The sequence below is a fragment of the Erinaceus europaeus genome, chromosome 3 (assembly GCF_950295315.1).
Source record: "Erinaceus europaeus chromosome 3, mEriEur2.1, whole genome shotgun sequence".
NCBI lineage: Eukaryota > Metazoa > Chordata > Mammalia > Eulipotyphla > Erinaceidae > Erinaceus > Erinaceus europaeus.
The window spans coordinates 118,389,146-118,409,084 of record NC_080164.1 but is presented as its reverse complement, the minus strand read 5'-3'; the positions used below and the strand labels follow the sequence as shown (position 1 = coordinate 118,409,084).

General features: G+C 41.9%; 1 protein-coding gene across 1 annotated transcript in view; it reads right to left on the bottom strand.

Moving 5' to 3' along the window:
* Positions 1-1,098: 1,098 nt before the first annotated feature.
* The window catches only part of HERC5 (HECT and RLD domain containing E3 ubiquitin protein ligase 5), a 52,696-nt gene continuing 33,855 nt past the window's right edge, over positions 1,099-19,939 (bottom strand). Inside the window, exons 17-23 of the mRNA XM_060187795.1 lie at positions 17,267-17,410; positions 14,096-14,262; positions 11,563-11,629; positions 5,943-6,013; positions 5,297-5,480; positions 4,450-4,552; positions 1,099-1,376 (exon numbers count right to left, since the gene is read on the bottom strand). Of these exons, the coding sequence (XP_060043778.1) occupies positions 1,174-1,376; positions 4,450-4,552; positions 5,297-5,480; positions 5,943-6,013; positions 11,563-11,629; positions 14,096-14,262; positions 17,267-17,410 (939 nt within the window). The 3' untranslated portion in view covers positions 1,099-1,173. The remainder of the gene's footprint in view (positions 1,377-4,449; positions 4,553-5,296; positions 5,481-5,942; positions 6,014-11,562; positions 11,630-14,095; positions 14,263-17,266; positions 17,411-19,939) is intronic.

Here is a 19,939-nt window from a genome sequence, read left to right as displayed (position 1 = left end):
CGGCATGAAGTCCAGCCAGTCTATCTTGGCGTTACTCTCGATGGCTCCCTGTCATTTCACAAACATCTCATAAAAACTGTAGCAAAGGTGGGCGCGAAGAATAACATCATTGCAAGACTGGCCAGCTCCTCATGGGGCGCGAGCGCTTCCACACTACGATCATCATCTCTGGCATTATGCTATTCCACTGCAGAATACCGTGCCCCAGTAGGGTTCCGTAGCCCCCATGTCCACTTGGTCGATTCCAAATTATATTCCTCCATGAGGATAATTTCTGGAACCATCCGTTCCACCCCGGTTCCATGGCTGCCAGTTCTTAGCAACATCGCCCCGCCAGATATTCGTCGGGATGCGGCATCATCTAAGTTCATTTCCCACGTCTATGCTCGACCGGACCTGCCAATATATGCAGATATCTTCGCCCACCCTGTCTAACGCTTGACGTCTCGTCATCCAATCTGGTCCCCTATGCCTACACTGAACTTCTCTGTTCCAGACTCTTGGAAACAGAGTTGGCAGTCAGCTGAGGTAAAGAACAAACACCTCATCACAGACCCCTGTAAGCGTCAACCCGGCTTTGACCTAGCACGTTATGATTGGGCCCTCCTCAATCGCTATCGAACAGGTCATGGCCAGTGCGCCGCTATGTTCCATCGCTGGGGAGCCAGAGACGACCTGAACTGCCCCTGCGGCTACAGACAGACTATGACCCACATAGTCAATGACTGCCACCTCTCCAGATTCAAAGGAGGTCTCGAAACTTTACATCAGGCTCAATCTGACGCTGTTGACTGGCTACGGAAGAAGGGCAAATGCTAGAAGAAGAAGTGGAATATAGAGAATTGAAATACATGAACTTAAAAAAAGGGGAAAAATACAGTCAACCCATAGCTGATCTTGGGAGAACTATGGAGGGGGTTGCGGCACAGAACTTGGGTGGTGGGAGTGGTGTAAGGTTATACCCATTATCTTAGGATCTTATAAATCACTACACACACACACACACACACACACACACACACACACACACACACACACACACACACACACACATACGGTCAGAGTAGATCTAAAAGAGCAGGCAGACCTAGTGAACAGTTAGTAGCAAGACTTAAAAACTTATTTATTTGAAATAAATGCAAACAGGGGTCAAAAGTGATGGAGGTGAGGGAGTCAGCAGAAGCCTCTGCTGTTGATGGCAGCCTGGAGTGCCTCCTCCACCCTCTCCATGGTGGAGTACTTGGGGAGGTAGAGGATGCTAAAACACGTCTGTGCTCGGAGGGGGTCTCTTTCGTTCAGATGCTCAGGACAGCAAAAGGTGATTTTCATGTTCTTCAAACCTTTGACTTGGATTCTGTCTGTTCCTGTAAGGAACACTAGAAAGAAGAATAAAATGGAGGTCAGCTTTACAGACACTGAAACTTCCAAGAAAAAAAAAAAGTGTTTCTTCAAAAACAAGAACCGAGCCCCATGTCACACAGGACAAGGAGCCACAGCAGAGCTGAGTCCTCTGCTTATCACTGTCAGGCAAGCAGCTCAGTCTGGTTGGGAAAACACAAAAGGGACTGAGTAAATAGCTCACTTGGATAGTGTACTGCTCTGTCATGTGTGCGACCCATCTTTGATCCTGGTTCCCACCGCATTGAGGGAAGCTTCAGTGCTATGTGTCCTTCCTCCTGCCCCTCCCTTATTCTTTCTGTCTGAAAGAGCCAACTCAGAGCAGTGAATCTGACATGAGGTAAGTGGTATGAGGCAACAGTCAATGTGTCCTGGGGTCAGGTTACTCCAACCTGCAGATGCTCTGACCAAGAAGAAAGAACCAGACTGAGCCACAAGGAGACATCTGAAGTCTGAGTTAAACTGATCTGAAAGAAGGGAAGGTTCAGAGAGGCAGCAAGACCAGGGCAGGGCAAGACTCCTGGAAAGCCCCAGGACTGAGAGGCTGCAAGGAGAGCTCAGGAACTGATGGGCTAGACTGAAGGAAAGCATTTCATTTTCTTTTTTAAAGTTTAACTATTTATTTATTTATTTATTGTCCCCAGCGTTACTGCCAGGGCTCAGTGCCTGCACCACAAAAATTTTTTTTGTTGTTGTTGCCTTTCTTGTTCCATCACTGTTGTAGTTATTATTATTATCATTGTTGTTTCTGTCGTTGGATAGGACAGAGAGACATGGAGAGAGGAGGGGAAGACAGAGGGGGAATGAAAGATAGACATCTGCAGACCTGCTTCACTGCTTGTGAAGCGACTCTCCTGCAGGTGGGGGGCCAGGGGCTTGAACCGGGATCCCTCTGCCGGTCCTTGTGCTTCGTGCCACATGCTCTTAACCCAATGTGCTACCACCTGATTCCCTCCTGTTTATTTTTTATGAGTGTGAGGAACAGAATACTGCTCAGTTCAGGCATAAGGTGGTGCTGGCGATTGAAGGTGGGGCCTCTGGCTTGCGAGTCTTGTGCTCCAATGCTGAACCAGTGCCATGGCTCTGGACCAAAGGTGTCTCTCTCTCTCTCTCCGTTTCTTTCTTGCAGAGCCAGGACCTTTCTCATACCTTTCACTGCTCCTGGGCTGACTTTTCCACTCAGATACAGAAATGGCCAGTAGTGGGAGCCAGGTGGTTGTGCACCTAGTTGAGTGCCTATGTTACTATGTGCAGGGACCTGGGTTAGAGGCCAGGTTCCCCACCTACAGGGGCAAAAAGTTTCATGAGTGGCAAAGCAGGTCTGTAGGTGTCTATCGCCCCCTCTCCGTCTCCCCCCGCCCCCTGCTCAATTTCTCTCTGTCCTACCAAATAAAAAGAATACAAAGAAAAAAAAAAAAAAGGAAAAATAGCTGCCAGGACTGGTGGATTCATAGTGTCAACACCAAGCCCCAGCAATAACTGGCGGAAAAAGAAAAAGACAGAAAGGGAGGAAGGAAGAAATAGAGATATGGGGGCAGGGCGATGGTTTACCCAGTTAGGAGCACATAGCAGTACCAATTGCAAGGACCTAGGTTCAAGCCCCCGCTCCCCACTTGGAGGGAGGACGCTTCACAAATGGCGAAGCAGGGCTGCAGGTATCTATCTATCTCTCCCTCCCTCCCTATCTCCCCCCTTCCCTCTCAACTTCTCTCTGTCCAATCCAATAAAATAAAAAACTGGTTGCCAGGAGCAATGGATTTGGAGTGCCAGCATCAAGCCCCAGCTATAACCCTGGAGGCAAAAGAAAGAGATAAAGACATGGATAGAAGGTGAGAGGCCATAGCACCAAGCTTTCCTCTGGTGCAGTGGTAGCTCCCTATAGTGCCAAGCCTGGAACCTAGACAGGGTACACTGCAAGGCCTGTTTCCTACCTGGTGGCCTATTGCTCCTGGCCCCAAAAGATTATTGTAAGAGGTAAAATGGGAAGGCTAAAGGTGGGTTTCTGGGGGAAAAGCTGAGTATCTTTCCAGCATAAATGTTATCCAGATAAATAATATACAAGTATTTCTCAAAAAATAAGTAAGGCAGGATCAGGTGGTGGCATACCTGCTTGAGTGCACACATTACAATGTGTGGGGACCTCAGTTCAAGCCCTGGTCCCCACCTGTGGGGGGAAGCTTCACCAACAGCAGCAGGGCAGTGCTGCAGGTATCTTTCTCCCTCCCCTCTCCCTATTTTTCTCTTTCTCTGTAAGGAAATAAATAAAAATGGGCCACCGGGAGTGGTAAAGGGAAAGATATGGGATAAAAGGAGAGACCCTTATCAAACAGGTCTCACAGGTCCTGGTACATGATGATGGACCTAATTTTGGAGTGAAAGTATTTTGCAGATGTATTTTGTATCTTGGTGAGATGAGAAATTGTACTCATGGAGGGTTGGGCGGTGGTGTGCTGGGTTAAGTACACACAGTGCAAAGCGCAAGGACCTGTGCAAGGATTCTGGTTCAAGCCCCTGGATCCCCACCTGCAGGGGGTCACTTCACAAGCAGTAAAGCAGGTCTACCCCACTCTTCAGAGAGAAGCTGGGTCATCCTACTCCGGCACTCTCCAGGAAGATTGGTCCTGAAATGAGTGCAGCCTACAATGTTCCCACAAGCTGCAAGCTCAGACTGACAGGGACTCAGCACTGACACAGGCTCCTGTGTAAATATGACTATACATGTAGGCCCTGGGACAGGTAGATGGGGTAAACAGTTAGTTGTATTTATATATATATAAGTATATATATATATATATATATATATATATATATGTTTTTTTTGTGTGTGTGTTTGTGAGCTACTCTCTGTCCTAATCCTGCTTTCTAGTCCAATTTTCATTGCTCAGCCCCATCTTCATAGACAATATTTTTAGAACATCTGCATGTTAGCTATCAAGCTCAAGCAAAAATAACTAGTCGTGCATCATAATTTTGTAAATCAATATTAAATCACTAATAAATTATTTTTTAAAAAAGATACCAGATGTAGGTAAACCCGTTTATAATACTTACCCAGGAATTTCTTCTTTTCCTCCAAAGTCAGTTTATGTAAAGCCTTCCAAAACATCACGATGGTGGGATGTGAGCTGTCATACCCCTGCTCATAGCGCGCGTTCTCGAGAGAAATGCAGAGAAAAGAGACTCAGGACATAGAAACAAAATATTTATCTGTTTATTCATATTTATATATTTTTAAAATTTTTATTGCCACTAGGGTTATCACTTGGGCTTGGTGCCTACATGATGAGCCCACCACTCCTGGTGACTATTTTTCTTTCTTTTATTAGGTAAGACAGAGAAATTGAGAGGGAAGAGAGACAGAGAGGAAGAGAGACAGAGAGACACCTGCAGCACTGCTCCACTGCTTGTGGGGACCCCGTTGCCCACAAAGGTGGGGACTCGGGTTTGACGGGTCCTTTTGTATGGTGACATGCATGTCCTAGGTGGTACACCACCATATGATGCAGAAACAAAACTTACGTTTAAACTTAATCTTTACAACATGAATCTTTGTGGGGGTCAGGTGGTAGTGCAGTGGGTTAAGCGTGCATGGCGCAAAGTACAAGGACTGGTGTAAGGATCCTGGTTCAAGCCTCTGGCTCCCCACCTGCAGGGGAGTCACTCCACAAGCGGTGAAGTAGGTCTGCAGGTGTCTATCTTTCTCTATCCCTCTGTCTTCCCCTCCTCTCTCCATTTCTCTTTGTCCTATCCAACAATGACATCAGTAACAACAATAAAAATAACTGCAATGATAAAACAACAAGGGCAACAAAAGGGAAAGGAATAGCCTCCAGGAGCAGTGGATTCATGAGCACCAACCCCCAGAAATAACCCTGGAGGCAAAAAAAAAGAAGAGTACCTTTTCAAATGTTTCCCAGTCATAGTCTGTATTTCCAATCATTACATCCTTAAGCTCTTCAGGATGGAAAAACTCAATAATCTCCCTTTCACAGATTTTGTAAAATCCTCTTTGAAATTCTTCGTAAACTGCCTTTACAGATGTGTTGAAGATGTAACTGACACACTTAGACACATAGTCTTTCCTGGAATAAAACAAAGAAATGCCCTCAATGACTGCAACACTTTGGACAAGACCGTGTGTGCAGTGTTTATGGTAAAGAGCCAGAACACTTTACAATGCTGTGCCATGAACTGTGACAGTGATTCTTCATATAGTATCCCACCACATTTTAGTGAGGACAAAATGAGACACAGTGAAGTTATGTGAATCCTCAGTTACACAGTTAAGATCAACGGAGTAGAACAGCAAAGGCTTAAGAGACAGGCCTCTCTGAGAAAGCTGTTTCCATGCTTTACTGGAACATACACACACACACACACACACACACACACACACACACACACACACACACACACACACACTCCACATTTTGTCTTACTGAAAAATGACTAACTGGGGATGGAAAATTATAGTAATAGGAGCTTTTAGAGTCCAGTGAGATAAACATAGTAGATAAACACGACAGTTTTTTTTTTCCACCTACTTGTTAGCCTGGGTGACAACTTGGCAGCTTTCATTAGGAATTAACTCCACATCACTTTTGTCCCAATGAACCTGTAACCACAAAAGGAACTCAGAATCTCTAAAATAATGCTGGACAAGCTGCTAGCCACAGAAACATTCTGCAGCATACCTCTTTTCCTCAAGAAGCTGTAAACTGCATTTTTTGGGTTATAAAAACCAACAAGAAATAAATGTACATATAAAAATGACAATGTTATCATGTAGAGTGTAAAATATGAATCCAGTACTTTGATACTGAAAAAAACAATTGATGGGAAACTTGTGTGTTTCTATATTCTTTTTTATAGCATACTGGTAGATATGAAAAAAAAAATGTCCAGAGATTTCACCCCTCTTAGTATCATGCCCCTTTGCAAACTGACTTTCTTACATATATGATCAAGAGGGGGGTATATTTCTTTATTATCATCATTTTATTGGGGGGGCTTAGTGGTTTACAGTACAGTTGGGTACAATTTTCATCTCACCATGACAGGTGTCAGAAAAACCCTCTCATTCCCTACTTAGATCCTTTTCCATTGTCATGTACCAGGACCCCAAAGTCCCACCCCTCCACCTTCTTTCTGCCTTCCTTCCAGAGTCCTTTATGTTGGTGCAATACATCAAACCCAGTCCAAGTTTTACTTTGTTTTTCCCACTTCTGTTCTTGTTTCTTAAGTTCTGCCTCCGAATGATAGCATCCCATATTCACCTTTCTCTTTCTGGCTTATCTCACTTAACAGGATTCCTTCAAGCTCTATCCAAGATGAGGTAAAGAAGGTGAATTCAGCATTTCAGCATTCCTAACAGCTGAGTAATATATATATATATCACATCACAACTTTCTCAGTCACTCATCTGTTGTGAAGACACCTAGGCTGCTTGCAGGTTTAGGCTATTACGAATTGTGCAGCCATGGACACAAGTATACACAGATCATTTTGGGCAAATGTGTTTGATTCCTTAGACTATATCCCCAGGAGAAGAATTGCTGAGTCATAGAGTAGATCCATTTCTAGCCTTTTGAGAGTTCTCTAGATTGCTCTCCACAGGGGTTGGACCAACTGACATTCCCACCAACAGTCAGGAGGGTTCCTTTGTCTCCATAAGCTCTCCAGCATTTGCTGTTACTGTCCTTTCTGATTCATTCTCACAGGAGTGAAGTAATACCTCACACTGTTGCCTTTATTTGCATTTCTGATAATCAGTGACTTTGAGCATTTTTTCCATGTCTGTTGGCCCTTAGGATCTCTTCTTTGGTGGGTATTCTGTCCATATCCTCTCCCCACTTTTGGATGAGTTTGTTTTTTTCTAATTGCTAAGTTTGGTGAGCTCATACATTTTGGCTATTAATCTTTTATATAATGTATGGCATGTAGCGATCTTCTCCCTTTCCATAAGGGCTCTATTTGGGTGGTAGTTCCTTTTCCCATGCAGAAACTTTTAAATTTGATGGTATACCATTAGTTTATTATTATGCTCAATTCTTCTAGCGTTTGCCCTTCTTCCGTAGCCAGTCAACAGCGTCAGGTTGAGCCTGATGTAAAGTTTCGAGACCTCCTTTGAATCTGGAGAGGTGGCAGTCATTGACTATGTGGGTCATAGTCTTGTCTGTAGCCGCAGGGGCAATTCGGGTCGTCTCTGGCTCCCCAGCGATGGAACATAGCAGCGCACCGGCCATGGCCTGTTCGATAGCGATTGAGGAGGGCCCAATCATAACGTGCTAGGTCAAAGCCAGGTTGACGCTTGCAGGGGTCTGTGATGAGGTGTTTGTTCTTTACCTCAGCTGACTGCCAACTCTGTTTCCAAGAGTCTGGAACAGAGAAGTTCAGTGTAGGCGTAGGGGACCAGATTGGGTGACGAGACGTCAAGCGTTAGACAGGGTGGGCGAAGATATCCGTGTATATTGGCAGGTCCGGTAGAGCGTAGACATGGGAAATGAACTTAGATGATGCTGTATCCCGACGAATATCTGGCGGGGCGATGTTGCTAAGAACTGGCAGCCATGGAACCGGGGTGGAACGGATGGTTCCAGAAATTATCCTCATGGAGGAATATAATTTGGAATCGACCAAGTGGACATGGGGGCTACGGAACCATACTGGGGCACAGTATGCTCAATGAATTGAATCATTACAGATGCTTCTAGAATTTAGATTGAAAAGAATTCTGCCAATATTTTCTTCTAAGTATTTGATGGTTTCTGGTCTAACATCCAAATCTTTGATCCATATGTTTACTCATTTTTTCTTGTGAAACATAGTGGTTCAATTACATTCCTCTACACGTTTCAACCCAATTTCCCCAACATTACTTGCTGGAAACTCTCCTTTCTCCATATAATATTTTGTTCCTCCCCAACCCCTGTCAAAAATTAATGTCTGTAGGTGTGGGGACTTACTTCTGGGCTCTGAGTTCTATTCCACTGGCCAGTGTTTCTATTTTTGTTCCAGTACCAAGCGGTTTTGATGCCAAGGGCCCTATAATATAGTATGGGGTCTGGGAGTGTGATGTCTCATCTTTTCCTATTTTCTCAAGATTGCTTTGGCGATTCTAGGTATTTTCTGATTTCAAACAAACTTCTGCAATTTTTGTTAAAGTAATCTGGTGGGAGCTTGATGGGGGTTTCATGAAATCTGTATATGGCTGTAGGTAGAATAACCATTTTGATGATGTCAACTCTTCCAACCCATGGACATGTGATTCCTTTCCATTTCTTTGCATCTTTTTCTATCTCCTTGAGTAGTGACTCATAATTTTCAGTATAAAAGTCTTTAATTTTGTTAGGTCTATTCCTAGTATTTATTTCTTTTGCTACTACAGTAAATGGTATCGATTTCTGAGTTTCTTTTTCTGACTTAGTGTTTACATAGAGGAATGCCACTGATCTTTGTATATTAAAATTTTAATCTGTCATCCTGTTATATTGTGTAATAATTTCCAGGAACTTCCTGTTGTATTCTTCAAGATTTTTTTTTAATGTATACTACCATACCATCTGCAAAGAGTGACAATTTGACTTTTTCTCTTCCAATTTGTGTCCTTTTAATTCTTATTCTTGCCTAAGTGCTATGAATAGTGAAGTTACAACACTATGTTTAATGGTAATGGCAATAGTGGGCAGCCCTATCTAGGACATAACATAAATGGGAAAGCTTTCTTTAATATTTATTCATTTATTCCCTTTTGTTGGCCTTGCTGCTTTATTGTTGTAGTTATTATTAATGTCATTGTTGGATAGGACAGAGAGAAATGGAGAGAGGAGGGGAAGACAGAGAGGGGGAGAGAAAGACAGACACCTGCAGACCTGCTTCACCGCCTGTGAAGCAACTCCCCTGCAGGTGGGGAGCCTGCGGCTTGAACAGGGATCCTTATGCTGGTCCTTGTGCTTTGCACCACCTGCACGTAACCCACTGTGCTACCACCCAACTCCTGGATTTAAGTTTATTGTCATTGAGCAGAATACTAGCTGTAGGTCTTCTGTATGTACATTCCACTATATTTAGGAATTTTCCACCTACTCACATTTTTATAGTATCTTGATCATTAAGGGATGTTGAATTTTGTCAAAGGCTTTCTCTACATCTACTGAAATAATTGTGGGTTTTTTGGCTTTTCTTTTATTAATGTGGTAGAGTATATTTATTGATTTTCATATGTTTAACTAGCCTGTCATCTCAGACAAATCCCACCTGACTTTGATGTATAATCTTTTCAATAAACTATATCCATCTGGCTACAATATTGTTCAGTATCTTAGCATCTATGTTCATCAGAGATACTCATCTGTAGCCTTTTTTTCTGTCTCCCCCCTTTATTGGGGGATTAATGTTTTACATTCAACAGTAAATACAATAGTTTGTACATGCATAACATTTCTCAGTTTTCCACATAGCAATACAACCCCCACTAAGTCCTCTTCTGCCATCCTGTTCCAAGACCTGAACCCTTCCACCTGAACCCACCCCAGAATCTTTTACTTTGGTGCAATACACCAACTCAAGTTCTGCTTAGTGTTTTCTCTTATGATCTTGTTTTTCAACTTCTGTACATGAGTGAGATCACCCCATATTCATCCTTTTGTTTCTGACTTACTTAACCTGATTCCTTCAACTGCCATCCAAGATGGGGTGAAGAAGGTGAATTCACCATTTTAAATAGCTGAGTAGTATTCCATTGGGTATATAGACCACAACTTACTTAGCCATTCATCTACTGTTGGACACCTGGGTTGTTTCCAGGTTTCAGCTATTACAAATTGTGCTGCTATGAACATAGGTATATACAGATCTTTTTGTATGGCTGTTTTTGGCTTCTTAGGATATATCCCCAGGAGAGGAATTGTAGGGTCATAGGGTAGGTCTACTTCTAGCCTCAGTTGAGCTTTTTCTTGTCTCCTAGTGTCTGCCTATATGGCTATGAATCTCCTTCTTAGCTGTGTCCCAAATATTCTGATAGCTTGTATCTTCATTTTCACTTGTTTCCAGGAACATTTAAATTTCTTCTGTAATTTCCTCTTTGATCCAGTAGTTGCTAATCAGTGTACTGTTGAGTTTCCTTATTTTGGGATTTTTTCAAATTTTCTGTATATTGTTGAATATAAGGTTAATTCCACTGTGGTCTGAGGAGAAAATTGGGATGACTTCAATGCTCTTGAATTTACTGACACTGTCTTTGTGGCCCAACATATGGTCTGTCCTTGAGAATGTCCCATGTGGACTTGAAAGGCATGTGTATTCCAGTTTCTTAGGACAAGGGCTCTGAAAATGTCCAATAGGTCTAGTCTACCGTTTCTTCTTTAATTCTCATGTTTCTTTATTAATTATCTGCCTGTATGATCTGTATATTTGAGAGTGTTAATGTTAATGTCACCTCTATTAGTGTGCTACTACTGATGTATTTTTTTAACAGTAGAAATTTGATGGCTCCTCATTAGGTACATATATGCTAATAATTATGTTCCGATTGGTTGGCTTATCTCTTGAGAATTATCTAATGTACATCTCTATCTGTTATTACTTTATTTAAAGTCTATTGTGTCAGACATGAGTGTAGCTGTTCGTGTGTGTGTGTGCGTGTGTGTGCGCGCTATTAGCTTTTACTTTAAGCCTGTTTTTTGTCCTGCTGAGTTAGGTGGGATTTTTGTAGATAATATGTGGCTGGGCTGTCTTCTCTGATCATGTTTATGTGTTTCAATTCTCTGTATTACATATGAGTATCCCTTACTTGTCTTTTTCATTTTTTCTACCAGAGTACTGCTCAGCTCTGGTTTTTATAGTGGTGCAAGGGACTGAACCTGGGACTTTGGAGCCTCCAGCATCAGTCTCTTTGCACAACCATTATTCTATCTACCCCACTTTGTCTTTATTTACTTCACTAAGCATAATCCCTGCCAGTTCCACCTATTTAGTCTCAAAGGACACAGTCATTCTTCTTCTTTTTTTTTTTAACTGCTGAATGTTTTTACTTTCACCAGAACACTGCTTAGGTTCTGGCTTATGATGGTGTAGGATTCTGAACGTGGGACTTTGGAGCCTCAGCAACAAAGTCTTTTTGTACAAGCCGTATGCTACCCCTCCCCAGTTTTTACTGTTACTCACATTAAAATGGATAAAAAACACTTTTTCAAAGTCATCGCCTTCATAATCCAGAAGTGTTTGCAGACTCCTAAAAAACAAATACATTTTGGTTTTAAAAAAATCAATAACTAATGGTAATCAGAAGCATCACCTTTAACAGGCGTGGGAAACACCCTGTGGGTTGCACATGGTTTGCAAATTATTTGGCCTGGTCCTGCCTTGGCAACCACAGGCAGGACTCAAAATTCAGTTAAATGCAAATTTTTATGTTGATAATTTTATGTGGCCCATGAATGGTGTGAAAAATAGTCAACTGGCCCTAAAAAGAAAAAAACAGTTCCCCACCCAATCTATCTTGTTAACTACTATTCTGAAGGTGGAGGTTAGGGACAGCTCACAGCACTCATTCCTTTTACATCAAAATAGTGTCAAGTCTTAACTAGAAGTGGAAGGTTTGTTTGAATTTAAAATTTTATTTATTTTGATAGAGGGGACAGAATTCTGGAATAGGTAGTAATAGGGCTTATGGAACCAGTGCCTCTGGCATGTAAGTCTGGTGCATTACTGCTGTGCTATCTCTCCAGCTCTAAGTGTGAGTTTTAGAAAAGGAGCTGAGATCCTGACTCCCAGCTCTTTCCTCAAACACATTTTAACTGGTTTTACCTTTGCTTAGTTTTTGAGTTTCCACTACAGAATAATAAATAAATCTCTGTAGCATTTTGATTTTATGAGTGAGTAGTTCAAAGGACCTTCGCTATACCGCATGTGTCAGTACCATCAAACTTAACAGGAAATTTGATCTGAGAATAAAGACTACTACCATCAGGCCATTCTTGAAAATGTCATTTTGTGTTTTCATTTTTCACTATAGTAGTTCTACTTCAAATTTTATTTAAATTTTTTTCAGTAATGTATGAGTGAGCCTTTCCCCCAAACACTTGCTAAAATCAAAAAGGATCATTACTCTGAATTGTTGTTGAAGTATAAATTAAGCTTTCATTTTAATATGATTGAATAGTGAACATTTTTAAAAAAATTGTGAGCAAATGCTTTTTTGTCAGATGTCTTCTTGCATACACTGTGAGATTTTCTTATGGAAGTATGGGACACTTAACACAACAAGGATACTGGCCCTTTCTATTATATAGTGTTGCCAAGTGTTTGATATGATGTGGCTGCTAACTTTTATCTTAGAGATAAGTTTCTAGGGTAGGGGGAGATAGCATAATGGTTATACAAAGAGACTGAAGCTCATGTCGAGGCTCCAAAGCCCCAAGATCAGTTCCCATAGACTAGCAAAAGGGAAGGAAGGAAGGAAGAGAGAAAGGGAAAATTTTTCTTGCCCAGGTGGTGGTGCACCTTATTGGGTGTACACACTTGGGTGTGCAAAGACTCAGGTTTAAGACCCCAGTCCTTACCCACAGGAGAGGAGCTTCACAAGCAGTGAAAGCAGCCTGAAGGTGTCTCTCTCTCGCCCTTCCTAACTCTTCCTCCCCTCAGAATTTCTGTCTGTCTCTACCCAAAATAAATAAATAATATTATAAAAGTTTCCACTTCAATGGTAATATTTCAATGAAACATTTCTTCTGCTTTCCCCCCTTACACCTGCAGCACTGCTTCACCACTAGTGAAGCTTCCCTCCTGCAGGTGGGAACTGGAGGCTTGAATCTGGGTCCTTGTGCATGGTAATGTGTGTGCTCAATCAGGTGCACTCCTGAACTAAAGCATTAAAAATAAACATCAGGGATTGCATGCCTGAGGGTCCCTGCAATATAAAGCATTGCATTATGTCAGAATTGAACAGTGTTCTGGTTCTTCTTACTCTTTCTAATAAAAGAAAATAAGTAAGTTTTCAAACAAATAAATACTATTTACAGATGTTACATCAAGGTACACTTGTCTGTACAAAAATTTCAAAGACTAACACAAGCACTGGGGATTAATTCTGAGAAGACCTGATTGTTCTTAAATTTTAGAAAGCTAAACTTTAATTTTTTAAAAATTTCTATATTGGGGGGTTAATGGTTTTACAGTTGCCAGGAAAATACAGTAGTTCGTACATGTGTAATATTCCTCAGTTTTCCACATAACAATTCAATCCCCACTAGGACTTCTTCTGCCATCATGTTCCAGGACCTGAAACTCCCCCCCCCCCCGTCTTTTACTTTGGTGTAATACACCAAATTAATTTTTTTTAATCTTTACTTATTGGATAGAGACAGCCTGAAATTAAGAGGGAAGGGAGTGATAGAGAGGGAGAGAGCCAGAGAGACACCTGCAACACCGTTTCACCATTCACAAAGCACCCCCACCCCCAGGTGGGGACCAGGGGCTTAGGCCTGGGTCCTTGTGCATTGTAACATATATGTTCAACCAGGTGCGCCACCACCTGGCTCTGAAAGTTAAAACTGTTATTCAAAATTCTTGCCAAAGTTAAAGTTGGTTTAAAGTACCTAGAATGTTACCACTGTGCAAGAAAAATTATTGGAAAGTGTTTAAATATTTATTTTAATACATATTAGACAAGGTTCTGAAGAAAGAATTGTATACTTACTTTCCCAAAACAGGACTCAGTTCCTTTAAGTCTTCCAGTGATGGCGTTTGGTTCAAAAGCTTCTTAAACAGAGCCAGAGGGAAAGGAATGTGGGCAACATTACAATTGAATAAACAAAGTCCACACAGAACTCCAAAGAAGAAATATCTCTTCTTTGCAAACTTGGGCTGAAAAGAGAAAGAAAACAAAAAAAGCCAAACAATTAAATGTGTTCATTTTTACCAGTATGATGGAATACCTGTAACAGGTAAACCTTTTCCTCCCCTTGCATACAATCAAATCAGAAATCAATACCAAAAAACTTGACAAGAATATTTAGAGCTCATAGTTGGTCACAAAATCCATTTAAATCCTTGCCAGTTGGAGTTACTAATAATCAACAGGCATAATTATCATACCCAAGGACCTGAGTTCAAACCACACACACTCCCTCATGGTGTGGGGGTGGAATGCACATCTCTCTCTCTCTCTCCCCTCTTCCCCCTCCATTCTCATTTTCCCTATTTCCTATGAAACAAAATAGAAAAAAAATAATCCCCCAAAACACAAAATAGAAAGAAAAAAATAATCCCCCCAAACAAAAACAAACAAAAATAACCCACCACCAGGAGCAGTGGATTCATAGTGCCACTGAGCTCCAGTGATAATCCTGGTGGCAAATAAGTCAGCAGGAAAAAGAAACAGATTAGAATTAGTAGTTCATATAAACTAAAGTTTTCACACTTTCTCCTCATAACCTTTGTCTTCAAATTCATAAGGAAAAAAAAAAAAAGGCCTGAAACAAAGCCTTCACATACCACCGAGAATGGGAGGGTTCAGGTTCACAGCCTACAAGTGAGAAGGAAGGCTGGGTCAACCTACTCTGCCAGGAAGAATGGTCCTGAAATGAGTGCAGCCTAGAATGTTAGTAACTGTGACCATGGACTACGAATGCAAACTGACAGCGATTCAGATATTACACAGGCTCCTGTGCTAAATATGAATAGTCAGGTCAATGGGGTTAACAGTTGATGGTATTTATATATTTTCCTCATATTTGGGAGCTACTCTTAGCCCTAATCCAGCTTTTTAGTCCTATTCTCAACTCTGATTACATCTTCCCAGACAAAACTTTTTCTTTTTCTTGTTGCCTCCAGGGTTATCGCTGGGGCTTGGTGCTTGCACTATGAATCCACTGCTCATGGAGGCCATTTTTTCCATTTTTGTTGCCTGTGTTGTTATTGTTATTACTGTTGTTATTGGATAGGACAGAGAGAAGAGGGGAAGACAGAGGTGGGAAGAGAAAGACAGACACCTGTAGACCTGCTTCACCACTTGTGAAGCGACCCTCCTGCAGGTGGGGAGCTGGGGGCTTGAACTGGGATTTTTTTTCATTTATTTATTTATATTTATAAAAAGGAAACACTGATAAAACCATAGGATAAGAGGGGTACAACTCCACAGTTCCCACCACTAGAACTCCGTATCCCATCCCCTCCCTTGATCGAACTGGGATTCTTAAGCTGGTCCTTGTGCTTCGTGCCATGTGTGCTTAATCCTCTGTGCTACCACCTGGCCCCCCAAACAATACTTTTTTAGTCCACCCACATGTTAGTTATCAGAGTCAGGCAAAAATTATTAAAATCATGGGCCACATGGAAAATACCTAAAATAGACTTCCTAGCTTATTCCCACAAGACCCCTAGTTTCATTTGCTCTATTCCTACAGTTTGAGTTCCTGTTTATTGAACAATTTGTTTTTATAGCATACCGTACCCTTTCAACCACCAAGTTGCAGATGCTACCATGATGCTATCCTGACTTCCCTGGGCAGACGACCTCACCAATGTATACCAGAACCTCACCTCTCCAGAGCCCTACACCACTAGGGAAAGACAGAAATAGGCTAAGGTAATGGATCAACCTGCCAATGCCATGTCTAGAGGAGAAGCAATTACAGAAGCCAGACCTTCTACCTTCTGCACCCCATAAAGAACTTTGGTCCATACTTACAGAGAGGGATAAAGAATAGAGAAGCTTCCAACAGAGGGGATGGGACACAGAACTCTGGTGGTGGGAACTGTGTGGAATTATACCCCTGTTATCTTAGAGGCTTATTAGTCATTATTAAATCACTAGTAAAAATAAAAAAACAATGCCAGGGGAGCTGGGCAGTATCATACCAGGCTGAGTGCACATGCTACCATACATAAGGACCCAGGTTCAAGCCTTCACAAGTGGCGAAGCCATGCTGCAGATTTCAATCTTTAATTAAAAAAATTTATTTATAAAAAGGAAACACTGACAAAAATATATTTATTTTAAAGAGGGAAAGGGAGAAGAGAAGGAGAGGGAGAGATACCTGCACCCCTGCTTTACCACTTGTGAAGCTTCTCACACCACAACTGGGGACCAGGGCATTGAACCTGGGTCTTTGCACAACATAACGTGTATGCCTAACCAGGTGTGCCACCACCTGGCCCCTTCTCTTTCTCTCTCCTGTCTCAATTTCTGTCATTCATATATATGTATTTTTTTCTTTGAAAAACTACCCTGGGATGGGGGGGGGGCAGCATAATGGTTCTAAAAAAGACTTTCATGCTGGAGGTTTTGAAGTTCCAAGTTCAACCCCTACACTATCAGCTAGAGCAGAACAGGACTCTGGTCTTTCTCTCTGTATCTCTGTCTCATTTAAATATATATATATATATATATATATATTTTTTTTTTTTTCCCTTTGTGGACAGACATGAAGATCAATGGAAATGGGACTTCATTTTAATGAAAATAGTCACCTTACAAGAACTGAAGATTCTCGGGGGCCAGGTGGTAGCACACTGGGTTAAATGTACATAATATGAAGCACAAGGATTGCAGTTCAAGCCCTGGCTCCCCACTCGTGGGAGGAGGTTCGCTTCATAAGTGGTGAAGCAGATCTTCAGGTGTCTTTCTCTCCCCTGCTCTATCTCCCCCCTCAATTTCTCTCTATCCTAAACAACAACAACAAAAGAGGAGCAGGGGAATTATGGTGCGAGCAATGAGCCCCAGAGATAACCCTGAAGGCAAAAAACAAAATAAATGAAAAGAATCTCTCTACAATTTTATCAACAAATGTTCTGACAATCTAATCTAATTTCCTGCAGCATGTGACAGACCCTTCCTGGTGTCTCCAGCAAAGCTAAGAGGACTTACCCTGACAGGGAACCACATGCAGGAGGCCTCTTCTGGATACATGAACATCCCATATTCTGCCCGGGTCATCTCTTCAAACAGACAGTGGAAAAACTCTGCTTTCACTCCTCCAAAGGTATCTTCAATTTCTTCACTAAATGATACCTGTGGAAAAAGAGTTAATCACGCACACTTACAACCAGGTCTTGGCTTTGCTATGTGTCAAATCTCATTTCAGGGTTATGGAGATAGGATAATGGTCATACAAAAGGTTTTTGAGTACCAGATCTGAAGTCTCAGGTTCAATCCCCAGTACCACCATAAACTAGAACTGAGAACTGCTTAGTTAGAAAAAATGTTTCATTTAGGGGCCAGGTGGTGGTGCACATGATTGAGCACACGTTATGATGCACAAGAACTCAGGTTTGAGCCCCCAGTCCCCACCTGCAGGGTTCGCTTTGTGAGTGGTGTAGCTGTGCTGCAGGTGTCTTTCTCATTTCCTATCTCCTCCTACTCTCTCAATTTCTGTCTCTATCCCATAAGTGGAGATAATAAAAAATTAATTTTACAATAGTAACGGCTGACACTGTGGACTTCAAAACTTGCTGTGCACTGTGGTGAGTCTCTCACTTGTACTGCAGTACTCAGTCTTTAAATTCTAGGAGGGCAGTGAAGTTTTAAGAATAGAACTTTATTTATTTATTTATTTATTCCCTTTTGTTGCCCTTGTGGTTTTATTGTAGTAGTTATTTTTATTGTTATCATTGCTGGATAGGACAGAAAGAAATGGACAGAAGAGGGAAATACAGAGAGGGGGAGAGAAAGATAGACACCTGCAGACCTGCTTCACCACCTGTGAAGCAACTATCCTGCAGGTGGAGAGCCAGAGGCTTGAACCGGGATCCTTATGCTGGTCCTTGCGTTTTGCACCACATGTGCTTAACCTGCTGCGCTACCACCCGACTCCCTAGAATAGAACTTTTAAAGAATTCTTTCTTTCCAAGATTCTACAGCTGCTGAGTGGTGCTGCCTAATGCAATCCCAAGGCAGTCAGCCCATGGCCTGAGGTCTTTACCATGTAACAGACCTTAGGGCTGGCGACATAGCTCAGCATCAGAACACAGGACTTGACTGACTCAGGTTCAATCCCGGCACCATCATGTATCAGAGCTGATATGTATCTGATCTCGCTCATGAAAGTAAGTGAATCTTTGTCATACTCGCAATCCAGGTTCGATCCCAGCCCCCACTGCACTGAGAGAAGTTATGGTGCTGTGGTATCTTTCCCTCTCTCTCTGTCTCACTCTCTATCTGAAAAGTTGATCCAGAAAGATGAAGAGGTAAAGCCCTGTGAGGATCAAAGGGAAAATACACACACACCTAATTTTTTTTTTTTTTGTCTCTAGTGTTATAGCTGGGTCTTGGTGCCTGCACTATGAACTCAATGCTCCTGGAAGCCATTTCCTCCCCGTTTTATTGGATAGGACAGAGAGAAATTGAGAGAGGAGGGGAAAATAGAGAGGGGGAGAGAAAGATAAGACACCTCTTGTGAAGTGACCCTGGCCCTTGCAGGTGGGGAGCCTGTGGCTCAAACCAGGATCCTTGTGCTTTGTACTATGTGTACTTAACTTGGTGCACCACCACCCGATACCTTCTCCCTAAAATTATTTATATTGACAGACAAATTTTAAAGCTTTATTCTGACCAGTTTTATGGGCAAGTGCCCTGATTTCCCAAAGGCTCAGTTTCCCCAAAAATATATCAGAAAGACTGAGTAGGAAGACAGGCATCAGATGCCTCATACAATGAGGAAAGTGCTTATTGAGTGTTACTTGAATTTAAAAAATGGGTAAATGTAATCTAAATGAAACAAAACAAGAACAATCTTGGTCATTTAACACAGGTTAGGTTCACACAAATTTGTTATTAAAAAAAATTATTTTGGCAAAAATATGTGGAAATGCCAGCTGTAACCACAAATTCCACTGCGGAATACTTTGAAATAGTCACCTTCAACTTTAATCATTTGTCTTTACTCTGAGTTGGGTTAAGTGGTAATTAAAACGCTCTTTAAAAAATGATCAAGCAAATTTTTCTCACACTGAGGTCTGACTCATGGCGGTGCTGGAAACTGAACCTTAGCCATGAGTCTTCTGCAGAACCATGATGCTGTCCCCACTCTCACCCCCCATCTTCATTTTACTAAGCAGGAGGTCTGGAGTCTGACAGATAGCCCCCAATCCTGTTTTGCTACCCATCAGTGTTGTCACCCTTGGGTAAATTACCCAATAATCCTGGGGGCCCCAGTGTGCCCAATGTGTAAAGTAAGGGAAAAAACAGAAGCTGTCACACAATGTGGCTACAAGGGTTAAGGTATAAGTGCCAGACTGAGCACTAGGAAAACACTGGATAGATGTCATTATTATGTTAATCTGTGTCAAATATCAATTAGGAAGACAAGCTATATAGCAATCAGACCAACGTTCTTTTATAAATGTTCAGGTCCAGCCACAATGAAATTGTGATCATGCCCCCAAGTCACAATGGAGTCACTGAAGACAGTTCTCTGAACAACCTGGGCTCCCATCTCACAGCAGAGGCAAGTCTGCTTCAGTGTCAATCATGCCTCACTTGGATATTTTATTAACTTTAAAATATTTTATTTATTTGATAGAGACAGAAAAATCAAGAGGG